General features: G+C 54.9%; 3 protein-coding genes across 3 annotated transcripts; 2 read left to right on the top strand and 1 right to left on the bottom strand.

Moving 5' to 3' along the window:
* The first annotated feature begins 1,902 nt into the window (after positions 1 to 1,902).
* On the top strand, positions 1,903 to 2,766 carry LOC128996746 (histone H2A). The gene has a single exon (XM_054422198.1). It carries the CDS (start codon positions 2,073 to 2,075, stop codon positions 2,445 to 2,447), a length of 375 nt encoding a protein of 124 aa, XP_054278173.1. The 5' UTR covers positions 1,903 to 2,072; the 3' UTR covers positions 2,448 to 2,766.
* Positions 2,767 to 5,131: 2,365 nt separating this feature from the next.
* On the bottom strand, positions 5,132 to 5,887 carry LOC128996747 (histone H4). The gene has a single exon (XM_054422199.1). The coding sequence runs from the start codon at positions 5,688 to 5,690 to the stop codon at positions 5,379 to 5,381; it is 312 nt and encodes a 103-aa protein (XP_054278174.1). The 5' UTR covers positions 5,691 to 5,887; the 3' UTR covers positions 5,132 to 5,378.
* On the top strand, positions 5,778 to 6,360 carry LOC128996748 (histone H3). Its single transcript, XM_054422200.1, has one exon. It carries the CDS (start codon positions 5,883 to 5,885, stop codon positions 6,291 to 6,293), a length of 411 nt encoding a protein of 136 aa, XP_054278175.1. The 5' UTR covers positions 5,778 to 5,882; the 3' UTR covers positions 6,294 to 6,360.
* The last annotated feature ends 15,826 nt before the right edge of the window (positions 6,361 to 22,186 follow it).

Genomic DNA, 22,186 nt, shown 5'->3' with positions numbered 1-22,186 from the left:
AAAATGAGAAAGTCGAGAATAACATTTTTTTCCCCTTTTTTTCTATTACTTTAAGTTATGCACAAAATGGTACGACTCCCATTTATGTAAAAATTACGGTCCTAAAGTTATTGTAAATTAGTACGTTAAGGCCCTTAACATTTTTAAGGTTTTGTTTTTCAATTTTTTTTTTTTTTTTCAATATTGATTTTTTAATGTGGATTTTTAAATAAAACCCCCATAAAATTACGGAAAATCGGATTTTCTCGAAAGTTACTCGAACGATTCTCTTAAAAACTCAGTTATGTCATTGTCCTTTAAATGCTTTAAAAAGTATTGCTTCAAAACCCATTTCCGTAAAAATTACGGTTTAAAGTTATTGTAACTTGTGTTATTTTCACAAAAAAAAAAAAAAAAAAAAAAAAAAAAATTACAGAAATATCGGATTTTTGGAGAAAAGCTGGTTATTATCAAAATCAATATGTTCTTAACTAATTGCAACTTTTGTGATTTTTAACTATTGGAGCTTGTTGGAGAAGGTTATGTGTCAGAATGCTGATTTTTTTTTTTTTTTTGTAATATGTCATAAGAAAATAGTTGAAATTTAACTTCAGTGATTACATATCTATGTCTAATAATAGTTTGATTTAAAACGAACAAAATGCATTAGATTCAAAATTGACTCACCACAAATTGCGTTAGGTTAGGTCAGGTTAGGTTGGGTTGGGTTGGGTTAGGTTGGGTTTGGTTGGGTTAGGTTAGGTTAGGTTAGGTTAGGTTAGGTTAGGTTAGGTTAGGTTAGGTCAGGTTTAGCTAGTAGGTTGCAAAGTATACAGGTCATGGGCCTTTTACTACCTGAACTACAATCCACAACCGTTGTATTTTTTAAAATGTCAAAAATGTCGCATTAGCTTATACAACCAACTGTAAAAGCGAGCGGGACGAAGTGTTGCGGTATTTTTTTTTTCTATGAAATTTTAAATTTATAAAACAAAAATGACGTGGTTAAAATGAAAAGGTGAAGAAAGTTTAAAAGAGTCAAAGTAGGAACCACCATGTATTGCATTGTAAAACTAAAATAAATAAATATATAAAAATAGTAATACTGTAATAATAATTACTACAAACCAAAACAAAAATCACAGCTGTACCCAAAGGCATGCAGTATCCAAAGTCAATGGTACATTTCTTTCACATAAATGGAACGAATATTTTGAGTATCAAAAGTCAGATAGCGCATTAGCCCAACTGATGATTTTTATTATTGTTTAAAACATATCATGTTATTATTCTTTTGTTTACATTTTGTCAAACATTGTTATATGGTATGAAATCGTTTACCAACCGAGTGTGACTCTTACCACACGGGGTATGCCTACGACTTCAGTACGGGCAAAATCTCACTTAACCACGGCGAAACTGAAACGCCAGAGTCCGCTAGACGATTCCGCTCGTACTGTTGGTCACTCTGATCGACCAATAGTATGTCACTAGTTGGCCACGCCCCCACATATATACTGAAATCACTCCCTTATTTCTCCGCCAGAGCTATATATATCTATCTCGATCAAAGGATTTCGCCGACGCCGCCAAATGGCCACAACTTCAAACCCCACTAGGGAGGTTATCTTTGATGCCAGACATACCGTGATGGTGTCGTTCTCTTCGTCTTTACCTCCTCTAACGTCTCGCACGCGCAAATACCACCTACGACGACACGTGACCGTTTTATTAGAGTTTTAGTCGAAAAACTTTAATCGCTCGTTACTGGAAAACGCGTTTTTATACGCGAGATCCGATTGCGTCAACGTACTGGGATTTTATTTTACTCGATTTCATCTAACCTGTGTTGTCTCTCTAAAACGCACGGTTTACGAGTTATTTAATAAAAACCGCTCGGTGGTAAAAATTTTTTGAAAATTTCCCACAATTGTGAAACACGAGCCTAAATCCGTAGCCAAACAACTGCCTGGGTAGCTAAAAACCTGTTCGGTTGGACTATGTTAGAGAAAACGTGCTTTGACGTTGGAAACCCGTAATACGGTCCGAATCACGGTTCCTGCCCAGAGAATCTACTCTAATCAAAAAGCATCATGTCCGGACGCGGTAAGGGAGGCAAAGTGAAGGGGAAGGCAAAGTCCAGGTCTTCCAGAGCGGGACTCCAGTTCCCGGTCGGTCGTATCCACCGTCTGTTGCGCAAGGGCAACTACGCCGAGCGAGTCGGTGCCGGCGCTCCCGTCTACTTGGCCGCCGTCATGGAGTATCTCGCTGCCGAAGTTCTCGAGTTGGCCGGCAACGCTGCCCGTGACAACAAGAAGACCAGAATCATCCCTCGTCACCTCCAGCTGGCAATCCGTAACGACGAAGAGCTCAACAAGCTGCTCAGCGGTGTCACCATCGCTCAGGGCGGAGTACTGCCTAACATCCAGGCAGTCCTGCTGCCCAAGAAGACAGAGAAGAAAGCATAAGCTGGAACCTCGTCGTCGAGCGCAAAAAACGGCCTTTATAAAGGCCACCACTTATTCTGTCGTTTTTACACTAGCTATACCGTCCACGTGTGTCATCTCCAATTCATTTGCTGTTCACATTATTACCTACTCCGTTGGTTTGCCGTCCATCGTTCAGATGTTGACATGATTAACCTTCGTCATTTGCAAGTTAATTGAATTCAGGTATATCAGTTAAAATACAATATTCTTAAGAAATACGACCAAAGGAGCGCATCTTAACACTCTTGTTGAAGATTTAAGACACCAAGTACCAAATACTTGCAATCAAAACTGAACACTTTTTTCGTTCGAAATAAAATGAGAAAGTCGAGAATAACATTTTTTTCCCCTTTTTTTCTATTACTTTAAGTTATGCACAAAATGGTACGACTCCCATTTATGTAAAAATTACGGTCCTAAAGTTATTGTAAATTAGTACGTTAAGGCCCTTAACATTTTTAAGGTTTTGTTTTTCAATTTTTTTTTTTTTTTTCAATATTGATTTTTTAATGTGGATTTTTAAATAAAACCCCCATAAAATTACGGAAAATCGGATTTTCTCGAAAGTTACTCGAACGATTCTCTTAAAAACTCAGTTATGTCATTGTCCTTTAAATGCTTTAAAAAGTATTGCTTCAAAACCCATTTCCGTAAAAATTACGGTTTAAAGTTATTGTAACTTGTGTTATTTTCACAAAAAAAAAAAAAAAAAAAAAAAAAAAAATTACAGAAATATCGGATTTTTGGAGAAAAGCTGGTTATTATCAAAATCAATATGTTCTTAACTAATTGCAACTTTTGTGATTTTTAACTATTGGAGCTTGTTGGAGAAGGTTATGTGTCAGAATGCTGATTTTTTTTTTTTTTTGTAATATGTCATAAGAAAATAGTTGAAATTTAACTTCAGTGATTACATATCTATGTCTAATAATAGTTTGATTTAAAACGAACAAAATGCATTAGATTCAAAATTGACTCACCACAAATTGCGTTAGGTTAGGTCAGGTTAGGTTGGGTTGGGTTGGGTTAGGTTGGGTTTGGTTGGGTTAGGTTAGGTTAGGTTAGGTTAGGTTAGGTTAGGTTAGGTTAGGTTAGGTCAGGTTTAGCTAGTAGGTTGCAAAGTATACAGGTCATGGGCCTTTTACTACCTGAACTACAATCCACAACCGTTGTATTTTTTAAAATGTCAAAAATGTCGCATTAGCTTATACAACCAACTGTAAAAGCGAGCGGGACGAAGTGTTGCGGTATTTTTTTTTTCTATGAAATTTTAAATTTATAAAACAAAAATGACGTGGTTAAAATGAAAAGGTGAAGAAAGTTTAAAAGAGTCAAAGTAGGAACCACCATGTATTGCATTGTAAAACTAAAATAAATAAATATATAAAAATAGTAATACTGTAATAATAATTACTACAAACCAAAACAAAAATCACAGCTGTACCCAAAGGCATGCAGTATCCAAAGTCAATGGTACATTTCTTTCACATAAATGGAACGAATATTTTGAGTATCAAAAGTCAGATAGCGCATTAGCCCAACTGATGATTTTTATTATTGTTTAAAACATATCATGTTATTATTCTTTTGTTTACATTTTGTCAAACATTGTTATATGGTATGAAATCGTTTACCAACCGAGTGTGACTCTTACCACACGGGGTATGCCTACGACTTCAGTACGGGCAAAATCTCACTTAACCACGGCGAAACTGAAACGCCAGAGTCCGCTAGACGATTCCGCTCGTACTGTTGGTCACTCTGATCGACCAATAGTATGTCACTAGTTGGCCACGCCCCCACATATATACTGAAATCACTCCCTTATTTCTCCGCCAGAGCTATATATATCTATCTCGATCAAAGGATTTCGCCGACGCCGCCAAATGGCCACAACTTCAAACCCCACTAGGGAGGTTATCTTTGATGCCAGACATACCGTGATGGTGTCGTTCTCTTCGTCTTTACCTCCTCTAACGTCTCGCACGCGCAAATACCACCTACGACGACACGTGACCGTTTTATTAGAGTTTTAGTCGAAAAACTTTAATCGCTCGTTACTGGAAAACGCGTTTTTATACGCGAGATCCGATTGCGTCAACGTACTGGGATTTTATTTTACTCGATTTCATCTAACCTGTGTTGTCTCTCTAAAACGCACGGTTTACGAGTTATTTCATAAAAACCGCACTCTCGTTCTAATGCTGGCCTTATTGTATTGTATTGTTTCCCTCGTCTCCTATACGGTACGTCCAGAGTGCACGCCGATTCAGTTAAAGATCTTTATTTTTTTTTTTTTTAGCAGTTCCTTCTTGCTAACCGAATCAGTAGCGGCGGCGTATTTCCTGATGGCCACCAACAAAATACGTACCGTTAATTTTGATTGTTTTTCTTCTTCTATTTCTACTTATTCAACTCGTATTTCAACTGACGTACTCGCCGTGAAAATACCTATATTTCTTACATCCTGAGTTTTCTCTCTAAAACGCACGGTTTAATTTTTAACGCTTTTTTGTTCGAGGAAGTTTTTTGATTGTGAAAATAAAATGATCGTTGGTCAGGGTTTGAGTAATAAAAATTGGTAGAAAATTTGTTGATTGGCACTCAATGTTTGTACTTCTATCGTAACACTTAACAGTCAAGCTTGACGTTCGTTTAATTATACTGAACAGTCAACAGTTGGTAGTTAGTTGTATCGAATCTATCGAATCGTTTGTATTGTGACAAGAGTTCTGACGGTTTTCATGTCTGTTTAAGCGTTGGAATGATATGAAATTGTAAGATATAAACAGCGTACAAGCTTGGGTGTAAAACGAATGACAATATTGGTGGCCTTGATAAAGGCCGTTTTTAGGGAGTGGGGCGTGCGACATGGTCCCGCACACAGCTCCACAGGGATCGGTGAGCAGCTTAACCGCCGAAACCGTACAGAGTGCGGCCCTGGCGTTTCAGAGCGTAGACCACGTCCATGGCGGTGACGGTCTTTCTCTTGGCGTGCTCAGTGTAGGTGACTGCGTCACGGATGACGTTCTCCAGGAAAACTTTTAGAACACCTCGGGTCTCCTCGTATATCAGGCCTGAGATACGTTTGACTCCACCACGACGGGCGAGACGCCTGATAGCCGGCTTGGTTATGCCCTGGATGTTGTCACGCAACACCTTGCGATGACGCTTTGCTCCTCCCTTACCGAGCCCCTTACCACCTTTGCCGCGTCCGGTCATGTCGATTAGATTGGATTGGCCGAGTCGAAATGTGACGGTTACTCGGTTTCCAGAGGTCTCGTCACCTAGAGGTAAACTCCCGTTGGTGGAGACCTTTGGCCAATTGAAAGCGGAACACTAACCGTCGAGACCCACCCGCCAACCCTCGTGTTCATCATTCTCTCGCTTTCGCACCTTCCGAAAGAGATTGCCATGGCACGAACAAAGCAAACAGCCCGTAAGTCCACTGGTGGTAAGGCTCCCAGGAAGCAGTTGGCAACCAAAGCCGCCAGAAAGAGCGCACCGGCCACCGGAGGTGTCAAGAAACCCCACCGTTACAGGCCCGGAACTGTAGCCCTGCGTGAGATCCGCCGTTACCAGAAGAGCACCGAGCTGCTCATCCGCAAACTGCCATTCCAGCGGCTGGTCCGTGAGATCGCTCAGGACTTCAAGACCGACCTCCGTTTCCAGAGCTCCGCCGTGATGGCTCTACAGGAGGCGAGCGAAGCCTACTTGGTGGGCCTGTTCGAAGACACCAACTTGTGCGCAATCCACGCCAAGCGAGTCACCATCATGCCCAAGGACATCCAGCTAGCCCGCCGCATCCGCGGAGAGCGTGCTTAAGTCACTTCAGGGGGACCCTTCGTGCTCGCCCGCACCAAAAAACGGCCTTTCTAAAGGCCACAAATACCCATTGTCGTTGTTACACTAGCTACGACGCAACCTCTTTCAGCACCAAGTCCAAGTCCAAGTTCATATGATTGTGGCGACTAGCGCCACGTCTGGGGGAAGTGCCTGCTCGCTGGGAGCATATACTTCCGGTCTGCTGTGGGTCCAAGCCCTGGTAGCTCAGCTACCTGTAGACGTCAACGTCGTTCTGGGAGTTAGTCGTCGATCCGGGGGCGAAGCTGGGGAACATCCTCAGCGACCAGGTCCCTGATGTGTTCCCACGGAGAGTCATCCGCCGTCTCTTCAAGTCTCGCTCGAAGGCCGTCTACGAAGTCTCGGAGAGTTGTCACTGCCGTGGAGTCCCTGATGACGGAGTTCCTCACGTACCAGGGTGAATCTGTCGCCTGCCGAAGAGCCTTGCTCTGGACGACGAGCAGCCTCCGTCTAGCGGTTCTGCAGGTGAGGTGGTACCATGCAGGGGCTGCGTACGTGAGGACAGGCCGAAGCAGGGCCGTGTAGAGTCTGACTCTTGCAGCCGTCGACAACTTCCGTGACTTGAGCAGCGGGCGGATGGCGCCAAGACCTTTCCTGGCGAGGTCGCAGACCCTCTCGACGTGGGGAGTCAGGGTGAGTCGCTGATCCAGCAGGACGCCGAGGTACTTCACCCGGCGCTTCCATGGGATGTCGGCCCCGTCTAGGTGGAGGTGTTGACCATCGTCCTGCCTCCTCGACCTCGTGAAGGAGATGGCCTCACTCTTGTCAGCGTTGACTTTGACTCGCCACTTCGTCAGCCACGGCAGCAACAGGTCCAGCTGTCGCTGGACATACACCCTGGACATCCTCAGGTTGGCGGAGGTGGCAGTGAAGAGCGCATCATCTGCATAGAGCGAGAGCTGCACTCTCGGCGCCAGGGGTATGTCATTGGTGTACCACAGGTAGAGTATCGGCCCGAGAACCGACCCCTGTGGCACACCCGAAGAGACTGGCCGTGGTGTGGAGGTCGCCCGTCCAACGGAGACCCTGAAGCGGCGAGCGGTCAGGTAGCTCTTGACGAGCCTGTAGATCGAGCCGGGTAGAGGGGAGGACGCCAGCTTGTAGAGAAGTCCCTCGTGCCAGACCCGGTCGAAGGCTTTGCTCACGTCGATCAGGACTGAGGTCGAGTGGTGCTTCCGTTCCATCGCTCCAGCGATGGTGTTGAGGACCCGCCGCAGCTGGAGGGTGGTGGAGTGGCCCCGCCTGAAGCCGTACTGCTCAGTCCTGATCGAAGAGAAGAACTCCTCGGGGAATCTCGCCAGGATGATCCGCTCCAGCATCTTGGAGAGCACAGGCAGGAGGGAGATCGGCCTGTGGTTCTCGGGGAAGATGTGGTCCTTGCCGGGCTTGGGGATGAGTATGACATTCGCCAGCTTCCAGGTATCAGGGAAGTGGGCCAGCCTCACGCAGGAGTTGAAGAGGCAGGTGATGACTACAATCACCCAAGCCGGCAGGTTCTTCAGTGCTGGAGTCCCGAGGGAGTCCGGTCCAGGGGCCTTCTTCGGACGGAGTCGAGCGATGTGGCCCTTCACCTCGCTGACGGTCACGTGGGGGATGTCCTCTTCGTCGGAGTCCGGCTCGTAGGTCTCTACGAAGTCGTCCACAACCTCGCAGAAGTCTTCGTCGTAGACGTCCGGGTGTGGGGAAAACTGGTCTTCCAGCGAGTCTGCGAAGGTCTCTGCACGGTCTTCGGGCGAGTAGACGAGCCCGCGTCCCCCATGCAGCGGCCTGTTGTGGGTCTTCGTGCCACGCAGAGCCTTGGCGATCTTCCAGATCCCGTCGTTGGTGTCAGCCTGGCCCTCGACGAAGTCCTCCCACTCCTGGGACCGATGCTCAGCCAGCAGTCGGGAGCACCTCCTGGCCTGCCGGTTGAAGTCCGCCTTCGCTCGAGGGCAGCGGGACTGTTGGTACGCCCTCCTCAGGCGACGACGCAGGGCGATCTCCTCCCGCAGCCCCTGGGGAAGTGGTGGGGGGGCCCTCGGGTCAACGTCAGAGCTGGCGGCAACCACAGTGTCCTGCAGCAGCGTTGACAGGTCCAGGACTTGCTGGTCGAGCTCCTCTGCCGTCTCAGGTGGCGGGGGAGGCGGTCGAGGGGCGTTGGCCAAGAGGTTGGCGAACTTCGCCCAGTTTACCCTCTTCCTGCGGACCGGAGGGCGGTCGGGGACTCCTCCCTGCGGCAGATCGAAGATCACCGGGACGTGGTCAGAAGAGAGGTCGGAGACGACGAAGACTTCAATCGGGCCATCGAACGAGCCAGCCAGTCCGATGTCCAGGATGTCGGGCGGGTGTCCAGCACGGGAGTAGTGTGTGGGGTCGGCCGGGGCAACCACGTTGATGTGAGGGTGGGCGGTGAGGTAGCGCCTGAGAGCAGCTCCAGTGAAGTTTCCTCTCCTGCAACCCCAGTCCAGGTGTTTGGCATTGAGGTCGCCTGCCAGAAGCGCCGGGGTGTCGGGGGGCAGCAGCAAGTCCAGGAGTCCGGGATCAAGGCGTCTCCCTGGGGGGTTGTAGGCAGAGGAGATTTCCAGCTCTGCACCGTCGTGCTGGAGGGCGATGGTCGTCACCTCGATGCCAGGCGGGAGGTTCCTGACGATCGGTCTGTGGGTGACCCGTCGATGAACCAGTATCGCCGAGCCACCACTGGCACGTTGTTGCAGAGGCCTGTCTGTCCGGTGAGTGTAGTAGTTTCGGACGTTGAACCTGTCCCCACCGCGCAGATGCGTCTCCTGGATGAGGGCAACGTCAACGTCCATGTCAGTGAGGAGTTGTGTCAGCTCATGGCGTCTGTCGGCAAGCCCGTCGGCGTTCCACGTGAGGATGCGAAGTCTACGCATGATGTTGGGTCAACTGGTCAACAAGTCGCTCGACGACGACCAACATGCTCCTCAGCGTGGAGATGAGTTGAGCCAGCTCAGACTGCTGCGACGGGCTCTTGGACGACTGGGCCGGGGTTGAGGCCGGCTCGATAGGCTGGGCAGGGCGGCTGGGCTGCGGGGCAGGGCTGCTGGGCTGCGGGGCTGGGCTGCTGGGCTGCGGGGCTGGGCTGCTGGGCTGCCGGGCAGGGCCGCTGGGCTGGCGAGGAGGGACTTCCAGGCGAGGGCGGGGAGTTCGCCTCACTCGAGGGTTCGGGGTCTCAGCCGGGGCGGCGGACTGCTCCACAGGAGGGGTGGGTGTTCGGGGTCTCGGGCCGGAAGCTCTGCCGCGGTTGTCCGGATTTCGAGGAGCTCGACGACGTCTTCTCCGCTGAGTCCGGAAGCCCTCGTCATCGACCTCGGGAGCCCCAGGCGCCTCTTCGTCCACTGGGTCAGGTCTCGGAGCCGGCGGGTCGACCCGGCGCGGTTGACGGCCCGACGGTGCCGTGGACGATTTCGCCGCAGCCGCGTACGAAGCCCGTTGCAGAGTCTTGTAGCAAGTGCAGCCCCTGTAGTTGGCAGTGTGGGCCTCACCACAGTTGCAGCACTTCGCCTGGGCTGCTGGCTCCTTGGGGCACTCGGTCGCTGGATGGGTGTCCCCGCAGCGGACACAGCGGACCTGGCGGTGGCACTGGCCCGATCCGTGGCCGAAGCCCTGGCAGCGGTGGCATTGAATGGGTCCGTTGGGCCGCTTGTACTGCCGTACCTCCACCTTGCAGTAAAAGGCTCGCCTTATTTCATACACAGTGGACGGCAGGGAGTATCCTTCCGTCCTGCGGATCGTGAGGAGCCAGAGGCCAGTCGGCATTCCTCGGCGAGTCTTCATCATTTTCACTTCGGATATGTCGAAGTCGTGAAATTCCGCCATAATCTCATCTGGTGCTAGCGTCGGCGGCAGGCCCTTTACCACCACCTTGAGCAGCCGCTCGGTGCGTAGGGCGAAGGTGTGGAACGGTACTCGCTCTTGCTGCAGATACCGCTGGACGGCGCGGAAGTGGGGTACAGTGTCCACCCTGATCCGCAGATTCTTCCCCGTACATGAGGCGTCGAATTGACCACCAACCAGTTGGCCGATGGCGACGGCGTGGGCTGGCCAGCTCCGCGGCATGTCCAGGAGGATAGGCGGAGGCCGTGGCTCGTTCCGCGTCGGGGCCGGATCATCCTCCATGTCGGAGTCAGCGGGTGTCTGGAAGGTGTCTTGGCCGGTTTTGCGGGCCTTCCGCTCGGCAGGAGGAGTCGGGGACGCTCGCCTCTTGTTGGTGGTCTGGTGGCCTTGATAAACGCCGTTTTCTCCAGACGACGGGCAGGGGTTCGCCTGGCAACTGTTCCCCTCGCCGCCAGTGAAGACGAACGGGCCTCCGCCAGGGGTGGCAGTGGCGCACCGTTGGTCGACACCCGCTCGGGTCACCGCAGCAGCGGTCTTCCCCCAGGCACTGATCTCCGTCCCCGTGAGGGGAAGTCCCGGGGGGGTGGAGTTGCTGGGCCGGGCGGCGACAGAGTCAGAGAGCCGGGCGGCGGCTAGGACGGGGTGAGCTCCGCCGGGGGCTGGAGACATCTGGTGGCCTTTACTAAGGCCGTTTTTCTGGTCCGCGGGTTGTTGTGAATCAAAGCTCCACACAGAAGCTGGGGGTCGGTCCGTGTCCGAAGTCGAGTCCGTGGGCGATTGCAGGGTCGTAGTCGGGCCCGACGCGCGAGGCAGGGCTGCAGAGCCAGAAGGCAAAGCAGCGGGCGCATCGGGGTGGCCTTGTAAAAGGCCGTTTTGCGGCAGGTCGCAGCTCACGGTGAGAAGCTCCACCGGAGGGGTCCCTGTAGTCCCGCCTTCGTCTTCTTCTTCCATCACGAGTTAGAGATGTCCAATCTGTGCTGCGCTCCGAGGTGTTGCTCCTTCGAAGGTTGGCGATCGAATGATTCTTCTGTGTGGAGCTTCGCTTCACAACCACCCGCGGACCAGGAAAACGGCCTTAGTCAAGGCCACCAGATGTCTCCAGCCCCCGGCGGAGCCCACCCCGGCCTAGCCGCCGCCCGGCCCTCTAACTCTGTCGCCGCCCGGCCCAGCAACTCCACCCCCCCGGGACTTCCCCTCACGGGGACGGAGATCAGTGCCTGGGGGAAGACCGCTGCTGCGGTGACCCGAGCGGGTGTCGACCAACGGTGCGCCACTGCCACGCCTGGCGGAGGCCCGTTCGTCTTCACTGGCGGCGAGGGGAACAGTTGCCAGGCGAACCCCTGCCCGTCGTCTGGAGAAAACGGCGTTTATCAAGGCCACCAGACTACCAACAAGAGGCGAGCGTCCCCGACTCCCCCTGCCGAGCGGAAGGCCCGCAAAACCGGCCAAGACACCTTCCAGACCGCCGCTGACTCCGACATGGAGGATGATCCGGCCCCGTCGCGGAACGAGCCACGGCCTCCGCCTATCCTCCTGGACATGCCGCGGAGCTGGCCTGCCCACGCCGTCGCCATCGGACAACTCGTTGGTGGCCAATTCGATGCCTCATGCACGGGGAAAAATCTGCGGATCAGGGTGGACACTGTACCCCACTTCCGCGCAGTCCAGCGGTATCTGCAGCAAGAGCGAGTACCGTTCCACACCTTCGCCCTACGCACCGAGCGGCTGCTCAAGGTGGTGGTTAAGGGCCTGCCGCCGACGCTAGCACCAGATGAGATTATGGCGGAATTTCACGATTTCGACATATCTGAAGTGAAAATGATGAAGACTCGCCGAGGTATGCCGACTGGCCTCTGGCTCCTCACGATCCGCAGGACGGAAGGATACTCCCTGCCGTCCGCTGTGTATGAAATAAGGCGAGCCTTTTACTGCAAGGTGGAGGTGCGGCAGTACAAGCGGCCCAACGGACCCATTCAATGCCACCGCTGCCAGGGCTTCGGCCACGGATCGGGCCAGTGCCACCGCCAGGTCCGCTGTGTCCGCTGCGGGGACACCCATCCAGCGACCGAGTGCCCCAAGGAGCCAGCAGCCCAGGCGAAGTGCTGCAACTGTGGTGAGGCCCACACTGCCAACTACAGGGGCTGCACTTGCTACAAGACTCTGCAACGGGCTTCGTACGCGGCTGCGGCGAAATCGTCCACGGCACCGTCGGGCCGTCAACCGCGCCGGGTCGACCCGCCTGCTCCGAGACCTGACCCAGTGGACGACGAGGCGCCTGGGGCTCCCGAGGTCGATGACGAGGGCTTCCGGACTCAGCGCAGAAGACGTCGTCGAGCTCCTCGGAACCCGGACAACCGCGGCAGAGCTTCCGGCCCGAGACCCCGAACACCCACCCCTCCTGTGGAGCAGTCCGCCGCCCCGGCCGAGACCCCGAACCCTCGAGTGAGGCGAACTCCCCGCCCTCGCCTGGAAGTCCCACCTCGCCAGCCCAGCGGCCCTGCCCGGCAGCCCAGCAGCCCAGCCCCGCAGCCCAGCAGCCCAGCCCCGCAGCCCAGCAGCCCTGCCCCGCAGCCCAGCCGCCCTGCCCAGCCTATCGAGCCGGCCTCAACCCCGGCCCAGTCGTCTAAGAGCCCGTCGCAGCAGTCTGAGCTGGCTCAACTCATCTCCACGCTGAGGAGCATGTTGGTCGTCGTCGAGCGACTTGTTGACCAGTTGACCCAACATCATGCGTAGACTTCGCATCCTCACGTGGAACGCCGACGGGCTTGCCGACAGACGCTACGAGCTGACACAACTCCTCACTGACATGGACGTTGACGTTGCCCTCATCCAGGAGACGCATCTGCGCGGTGGGGACAGGTTCAACGTCCGAAACTACTACACTCACCGGACAGACAGGCCTCTGCAACAACGTGCCAGTGGTGGCTCGGCGATACTGGTTCATCGTCGGGTCACCCACAGACCGATCGTCAGGAACCTCCCGCCTGGCATCGAGGTGACGACCATCGCCCTCCAGCACGACGGTGCAGAGCTGGAAATCTCCTCTGCCTACAACCCCCCAGCGAGACGCCTCGACCCCGGACTCCTGGACATGCTGCTGCCCCCCGGCACCCCGGCGCTTCTGGCAGGCGACCTCAACGCGAAGCACCTAGACTGGGGTTGCAGGAGAGGCAACTTCACTGGAGCCGCTCTCAGGCGCTACCTCACTGCCCACCCTCACATCAACGTGGTTGCCCCGGCCGACCCCACACACTACCCCCGTGCTGGGCACCCGCCTGACATCCTGGACATCGGTCTGGCTGGCTCGTTCGATGGCCCAGTCGAAGTCTTCGTCGTCTCCGACCTCTCCTCCGACCACGTCCCGGTGATCATCGATCTGCCACAGGAAGGAGTCCCCGACCGCCCTCCAGTCCGCAGGAAGAGGGTGAACTGGGCGAAGTTCGCCAACCTCCTGGCCAACGCCCCTCGACCGCCTCCCCCGCCACCTGAGACGGCAGAGGAGCTCGACCAGCAAGTCCTGGACCTGTCAACGCTGCTGCAGGACACTGTGGTTGCCGCCAGCTCTGACGTTGACCCGAGAGCCCCCCCACCACTTCCCCAGGGGCTGCGGGAGGAGATCACCCTGCGACGTCGCCTGAGGAGGGCGTACCAACAGTCCCGCTGCCCTCGAGCGAAGGCGGACTTCAACCGGCAGGCCAGGAGGTGCTCCCGACTGCTGGCTGAGCATCGGTCCCAGGAGTGGGAGGACTTCGTCGAGGGCCAGGCTGACACCAACGACGGGATCTGGAAGATCGCCAAGGCTCTGCGCGGCACGAAGACCCACAACAGGCCGCTGCATGGGGGACGCGGGCTCGTCTACTCGCCCGAAGACCGTGCAGAGACCTTCGCAGACTCGCTGGAAGACCAGTTTTCCCCACACCCGGACGTCTACGACGAAGACTTCTGCGAGGTTGTGGACGACTTCGTAGAGACCTACGAGCCGGACTCCGACGAAGAGGACTTCCCCCACGTGACCGTCAGCGAGGTGAAGGGCCACATCGCTCGACTCCGTCCGAAGAAGGCCCCTGGACCGGACTCCCTCGGGACTCCAGCACTGAAGAACCTGCCGGCTTGGGTGATTGTTGTCATCACCTGCCTCTTCAACTCCTGCGTGAGGCTGGCCCACTTCCCCGACACCTGGAAGCTGGCGAATGTCATACTCATCCCCAAGCGGTAAAAATTGACGACGAGGTTGTGACTGTGGGAGATTGATCTCCCACTTCTAGAGGAGCTTCGACTTCCTTTGAAGTCATGGCTTCTGGACGATTATGGGCCTTCTGCCCTGGTAGCTCAGCTACCTGTCAATTTCGGGGTTGTGGTGGCTCAGTCAGCCATCTGGGGACGGAGTCTGGGGACTGGCTGCTGCAGCATGTCCCTGATGTGCTGCCATGGGGTGGTGTCTTCGATGCTCTCCATCTTCGTAGTCAGGACATCTACAAACTCCCTGATGGTGGGCGTCCCGGTAGATCTCCGGACGATCTCGCTGCGGACGTACCTAGGTGTGTTGGTGGCTCTTCGGAGGGCTCTGGCTTGCAATGCCAGGAGTTGTCTGCGAGACGACCTGCAGACTAGATGATACCACGCCGGAGCTGCGTAGGTGAGCACCGGACGTAGTAGGGCAGTGTAGAGGTGCAGCTTCATCTTGGTCGGCAGGCGTCTTGCCCTGAACAGATGGCCGAGGCTACCGATGGCACTGGCAGCGAGTGTCCGGAGTCTGGTGACATTTGGAGTCATCGTCAGGCGCTGGTCGAGGAGTACCCCCAGGTACTTCACCACCTTCTTCCAAGGGACTGGGCGGCGGTCGATGGTGAGTTGGTGTCCGTCTGCCTGCCGTCTGGTTTTGGTGAAGGAGATCGCCTCGCACTTGTCCGCGTTGACTTTGATCCTCCACTTGTTGAGCCAGGGTTGAAGGAGATCCAGCTGCCGCTGGATGTAGATCCGTGACATCCGCAGGTTGGCAGACGTGGCGGTGAACAGGGCATCATCCGCGTAGAGTGACAGCTGGACTCTGGGGGCTAGTGGCATGTCATTCGTGTACCACAGGTACAGGATCGGTCCAAGAACTGATCCCTGTGGCACACCGGACGAGATGGGTCTGGAAGTGGAGGACTTCTGGTCGACTCGGACACGGAAGCTACGGAGGTGAAGGTAGCTTCTTAGCAGTTTCCAGAGGTGGCCTGGTAGTGGTGAGGAGGCGAGTTTGTAGAGGAGACCCTCGTGCCAGACTCGATCGAAGGCCTTGCTGACGTCGATCAGGACGGAAGTGGCGTGGTGCTTATTCTGCAGGGCACTGGCGATGGTGTTGATCACTCGACGGAGTTGGAGGGTCGTCGAGTGTCCTTGCCGGAAGCCGTACTGTTCCGTCCTGATGGAGCAGAAGAACTCTTCTGGGAATCTGGCCAGGATTACCCTCTCGAGCATCTTGGAGAAAACGGGAAGTAGAGATATTGGGCGGTGATTTTCCGGGAAGAGTGGATCTTTCCCCGGCTTGGGGATCAGGATCACCGTAGCCATCTTCCAGGTGGTTGGGAAGTAGGAGAGTCGGAGGCAAGAACTCATGACCGCGGCGATGAAAGTGATCACCCAAGCTGGCAGGTGCTTCATGGCCGGGGTTCCCAGGGAGTCCGGTCCAGGGGCCTTGCGGGGACGTAGCGCCTTGATGAGCCCGGAGATCTCCTGCTCTGTCACCGGTGTCACTTCCTCCTCATCGTCTGGGTCGTATGTCTCCAGGAAGTCTTCCACCACCTCGCAGTGGTCGTCATCGTAGACGTCCGCATGGGGCGAGAATTGGTCCTCCATGGTGTCGGCAAAGGCTTCCGCCTTGTCTTCAGGTGAGTAGACTATGCCTCTCTGGCCGTGAAGTGGACGGATGGACTTCTTATCACCCCGGAGAGATCTGGCAACCTGCCAGACACCGTGCGGTTTCTCCGCGCAGGACTCGATGAAGTCTTCCCACGAGGTGGTCCGATGTTCTGCGAGGAGTCGGGAACAGAGTCTGGCTTGGCGTTGGAACTCCGCCTTGGCTCTCGGGCAGCGGGAGCGCTGGTAGTTCCTGCGGAGTCTACGACGATGGTGAATCGCCAGCAGTTCTGGTGGCAGGGGCTTCTGACGACTGGGGACAGTGGAGGAGGCCGATGATGCTGTGATGGCGTCCTGGAGGAGAGTTGTCAAGTCCTGAACTTGACTATCCAGCTGCTCAGTGGTCTCCGCCGGAGGTGGTGGTGGGCGGGGTCGATCTGCCAGGAAGTTGCCGTACCTCTTCCAGTTGACCTTTATGGAGTTCCTCGGTGGTAGCTGTGGAGCTCCGTCTTCTGGGAGATCGAAGACAACTGGAAGGTGATCCGAGGAGAGATCGGAGATGACAAAGACCTCTGCGGGCAGGTCGAAGCAGCTGGCTAGTCCGATGTCCAGGATGTCAGGGAGGTTGCCTCGTCTCGGGAAGTGTGTAGGCTCTCCTGGGGCCAGGAGCTGGACGTGCTGGTGGGCCTCGAGGTAGGTCTTGAGGCGACGGCCGGGGGTGTTGGACATGCGGCATCCCCAGTCTTGATGCTTGGCGTTCAGGTCACCAATCACCAGGGCAGGCTTGTCTGGGCTCAGCAGGGCGTCGAGGTGTACTGGCTGCAGTGTCTTCCCAGGCTGGTTGTAGACAGAGGAGATGGAGAGCTCTGCGCCGCCGTACTGTACTGCAACCGTGGTCAGCTCGAGTCCTGGTGGTAGGTTCATCGGGACGTGTCGATGGGCCAGTCTTCGGTGGACAAAGATGGCGGTCCCTCCGCTGGCAGGACCTTGAGTCAGCCTGTCAGATCGATAGCCCTGGTAGTTGGGGAGGTTGAACACCAGGCCCTGACGAAGGTGCGTCTCCTGGACCAGAGCGATGTCGACATCGAGCTCTTGCAGAAGCTGGATGAGTTCCTGCTTCTTGTTGGCCACCCCGTCGGCGTTCCACGTCACCAGGCGCAGCTTACCCATGGTGTTGTTGGGTAAGCGCCTCCACCAAGCGGGTCACAGTCAACAGCATACTCTGCAGTGTGGTCAACAGCTGAGCTATCTCAGCGAGGTGTGGATGTTGAACAGGGCCACACGGTTGCTGGGCAGGGCAGCTGGGCTCAGCAGCAGGGCCGCAGGACTGCTGGGCAGGGCCGCTTGGCTGCTGGGCAGGGCTGCTGGGCTGCTGGGCAGGGCCGCTTGGCTGCTGGGCAGGGCGGCTGGGCTGCTGGGCAGGGCTGCTTGTCTCCGTGGTAGGTGTACACTGCCGCTTGGGGACGTCCAACTTGAGGCGGGGAGTGTTTCTCTGTCTGGGTGAAGATGTCTGGTCCGGGGTATGGCTCCTAGAGGCAGGAGGGCTAAGTCTCCCTCGGTTGGCCGCATTTCTAGGTTGCCTGCGGCGACGACCTCTCGCTTGGGTGTAGCCGTCATCGTCTGAGCTGGGCTGGACTGCTTCGTCAGAGGCTTGGTCAGGCGGGCTGGCTGTAGAGTCTGTAGCTGGCTTCTGCGTCGGGGCGACTGAGGCTGGCTTCCGGGCTGGAGTTCTAGCGGCTGCTGCAGCGTAGCGAAATTTTTTGAAAATTTCCCACAATCGTGAAACACGAGCCTAAATCCGTAGCCAAACAACTGCCTTGGTAGCTAAAAACCTGTTCGGTTGGACTATGTTAGAGAAAACGTGCTTTGACGTTGGAAACCCGTAATACGGTCCGAATTCATTCGACTGCCAGACTCCGACGAGTAAACATCGAGGAGCTCTTGATGACGTCACCTACAACAATCTTCGACGCCGGAGGGACTGAGCGTGGGCCGCCTTCGTCGTCGACAGCACCGCCGGTGCAGTATCCTGGAGGGACAGCGCGTGGGCCGCCTCCATTGAACATCTCGCCGCAGCTACCATTACCGCTGGCCGAGATGTTGTCGTCTTGCAGTTCTGGTACTGCATCTCAAAACGGCCTCAGTAAAGGCCACCAAATGTCGAAGCGGACCGATTCTTCTTCGCCCAGCTGCAACGAAGTTTTGGGCCAAACGATTTCCCCGCCCGCACTCGACACTACTGAAGTGGAAGATGGGATCCTCAGCGCGATAACCAACAGAGAGCGGCTCCAAGCTGACCTTCTTTCTTCTGTGGCATCTGAGCTCAACGCCGGCCCAATGGACACTGAAGCAGCCCAGCCCAGCAACACCATCCCCCCAGGACATCCCTCTCGAGGGAAGGAGTCCAGGGCCTGGGGGAAGACCGCTGCTGCGGTAACCCGAGCGGGTGACCAACTGTGGTGCGCCACTGCCAATGACGGAGGCCCACAATTGGCTACTGGCGGCGAGGGGAACACTTGCCAGGGGAACCTGCGTCAGTCATTTCCAAAAAACGGCCTTTCTAAAGTCCACCAGACAGCCACGAAGAGGGCTGCAGCATCGTCCCCGCCTCCTGGACTTAAGACTAGAAGAAAGAACTCCGACACTCGAGAGGTCATGGACTCTGACTTCGTGGAGCCCAAGCGAGAGCCCCGACCACCCCCGATCTTGCTCGACCTGCCGAAGAGCTGGCCAGCTCACAGCTTAGCTATCAAACAGCTAACTGGAAGCCGATTTGAAGCAGTGTGCAACGGGAGAAATCTCAGACTGAAAGTTGAATCTGTCAAACACTTCAGAGCAATCCAACGATACCTGATGGACGAAAGGATCCCTTTTCATACCTTCGCCCTGAAACAGGACCGCCTCCTCAAGGTTGTCGTCAAGGGTCTACCACCAACGTTGACGTCCGAGGAGATCGCTACGGAATTCCATGACTTCTCGGTGGTAGAAGCAAAACTGATGAAAACTCGACGGGGAAACCCAACAAACTTGTGGCTATTGACCGTGAAACATTCCGAGGGCTATGCCAAGCCTGAAGAAATTTACGAAATCACCAGGGCCTTCTATTGCAAAGTGGAGGTCAGACACTACAGGCGTCCTACAGGCCCCATCCAGTGCCACCGCTGCCAAGGCTTTGGTCATGGGTCTGGCCAATGTCACCGCCAGCTCCGATGCGTCCGTTGCGCTGACTCTCACCCTGCAACACTCTGCCCCAAGGACTCATCAGCTCCTGCAAAGTGCTGCAACTGCGGTGGTGATCATACGGCAAACTACAGAGGGTGCACCAGCTACAAGTCACTCAAGACATCCTATGCGTCAGCGGCGAAATCGACACCGTCGGGTCGACAACCGCGTCGGTCACCGGATCCACCACCACCCATGGCTGAGCCCTCAGACGAGTCAGACCCAACACCTGTACCAGAAGACGATGGTTTTCAGACGCAGAGACGAAGACGACAGCGCGCACCGAGAAATCCGGCAAACCGGGGCAAGGCACCCCGCCCTCCGTCTCCAACACCGCCTCGTCCTGATGAGATCCCTGTCAACCCTGTCGAACCTCCGAACCCTCGGGTGAGAAGGACTCCCCACCAACGTCTTGAGGTCCCGCAACGTACCAGTAGCAGCCCTGCCCAGCAGCAAATCGACCCAGCCCAGCAGCCAAACTGCCAAACACAGCAAACAGCCAAATCTGTTGAGTCGACCACAACCCTGTCACCACAACGACCATCACAACAGTCAGAGCTCTCTCAACTGCTCTCCACGCTAAGGAGCATGTTGGCAGTCGTAGAACGGCTAGTAGACACTCTCACCAAGCAACATGCCTAGGCTCCGCATCGTATCGTGGAACGCCGACGGACTGGCAGACAAGCGAAACGAGCTCACCCAACTACTGACAGAACTAGACGTTGACGTGGCCCTTATTCAAGAGACTCATCTCCGCGGTGGGGACGCCCTCAACGTCCGAAATTACTACACGCACAGGACTGACAGACCACTACAACCTCAACGCCCCAGCGGAGGAACGGCGATACTAGTGCACAGGCGAGTCACCCACAGACCGGTCCCCAAGAACCTCCCGCCTGGAGTGGAAGTTACCTCCATTGCCCTCAACCATGGAGGTACTGAACTGGAAATCTCGTCGGTCTATAACCCACCTGGACGACGCCTCGACCCTGGACTCCTGGACCAGCTTCTGCCCCCCGGCTCACCTGTGCTTCTGGCAGGCGACTTGAACGCCAAGCACCTTGATTGGGGTTGCAGGAGAGGAAACGCCACTGGAGCAGCCCTCAAGAGGTACATCTCTGCCCACCCCTATGTAGAAGTTGTCGCCCCGGCTGATCCCACACACTACCATCACGCTGGACATCCACCAGACATATTGGACATTGGACTGGCTGGCTCATTCGATGGGCTGATAGAGGCTTCTGTGGTCTCCGACCTCTCCTCCGACCATGTACCGGTGGTCTTTGACCTGCCACAAGGGGGAATTCCTGATCATCCTCCAGCCCGCAGGAAGAGGGTGAACTGGACGAAGTTCGCCAACATCCTAGCAAACACCCCACTCCCCCCTCCCCCGCCAGCCGAAAATGCACAACAGCTTGACCAGCAAGTCCTGGACCTGACTACCCTCTTACAGGACGCAGTCAAATCCACAAGTTCGGACGTCAACCCTGTTCTACCGCCTCCGCTTCCTCAAAACCTACGAGAAGAGATCGTTCTGCGAAGACGATTGAGAAGAGTCTACCAACAGTCCCGCTGCCCCAACGCCAAGGCTGAATTCAACCATCAAGCTAGAAGATGTTCCCGCTTGCTTGCTGCTCATCGATCTCAGGAATGGAACGACTTCATAGAGGGCCAAGCAGAGACAAATGACGGCATCTGGAGAGTCGCCAGAGCCCTGCGTGGGGAAAAATCATACAACAGGCCACTACATGGGGGCCGTGGTCTTGTCTACTCCCCGGAGGATCGGGCGGAGACCTTTGCGGACTCAATGGAGGTCCAATTCTCCCCTCATCCGGACGTCTATGATGAAGATTTCTGTGAAACCGTTGACGACTTCGTGGAGAACTATGAGCCCGACGCTGAAGAAGAAGATCGACCCCCCCTCGTGACCGTCGGCGAAGTGAAGAGACACATTGCTAGACTGCGCCCGAAGAAGGCTCCAGGTCCGGACTCCCTCGGAACTCCAGCTCTGAAGAATCTGCCAGGCTGGGTCATCGTCACCATCACATGCCTTTTTAACTCCTGCATCAGGCTGGCCCACTTCCCTGACTCCTGGAAACTGGCCAATGTCATCATGATACCCAAGCCCGGCAAGGACCATCTCTTCCCGGAGAACCACAGGCCGATCTCCCTCCTACCTGTGCTCTCCAAGATGCTGGAGCGCATCATCCTGGCTAGGTTTCCCGAGGAGTTTTTCCTGTTGATTAGGACGGAGCAGTACGGTTTCCGGAGAGGCCACTCCACTACCCTCAACTCCGGCGTGTCCTAAATACCATCGCTGGAGCGATGGAGCGGAAACACCATTCCACGTCCGTGCTGATTGACGTAAGCAAGGCTTTTGACCGGGTCTGGCATGAGGGACTCCTCTTCAAGCTGGCATCGTCTCCACTACCCGGATCCATATACAGACTCATCAGAAGCTACCTGACAGCACGCAGTTTCCGTGTCACTGTTGGACGAGCAACCTCAACATCCCGCCCAGTCTCTTCGGGTGTGCCACAGGGATCAGTTCTCGGACCGATACTCTACCTGTGGTACACCAATGATATACCCCTGGCTCCAAGGGTGCAGCTCTCTCTCTACGCGGACGATGCGCTATTCACTGCCACCTCTGCCAACCTGAGGATGTCCAGGGTGTACGTCCAACGACAGCTGGACCTGCTGCTCCCATGGCTGAAAAAGTGGCGCATCAAAGTAAATGCGGACAAAAGTGAGGCCATCTCATTTACAAGATCAAGGAGACAGGACGATGGTCACCACCTAAACTTAGACGGATCGGACATACAATGGAGAAACCAAGTGAAGTACTTGGGGGTACTTCTGGATCGAAGACTGACACTGACTCCCCACGTTGAGAGAGTATGCAACCTCGCAAAGAAAGGTCTTTGTGCCATCCGCCCACTGCTCCGCTCGACGAAGCT

This window comes from Macrosteles quadrilineatus, unplaced genomic scaffold (genome assembly GCF_028750875.1).
Source record: "Macrosteles quadrilineatus isolate MER2022 unplaced genomic scaffold, UCM_ALF_1.0 Scaffold_6__1_contigs__length_79288215, whole genome shotgun sequence".
Taxonomy (NCBI): domain Eukaryota; kingdom Metazoa; phylum Arthropoda; class Insecta; order Hemiptera; family Cicadellidae; genus Macrosteles; species Macrosteles quadrilineatus.
The sequence above is the reverse complement of the archived record's forward strand: the minus strand, read 5'-3'. Positions and strand labels throughout refer to the sequence as shown.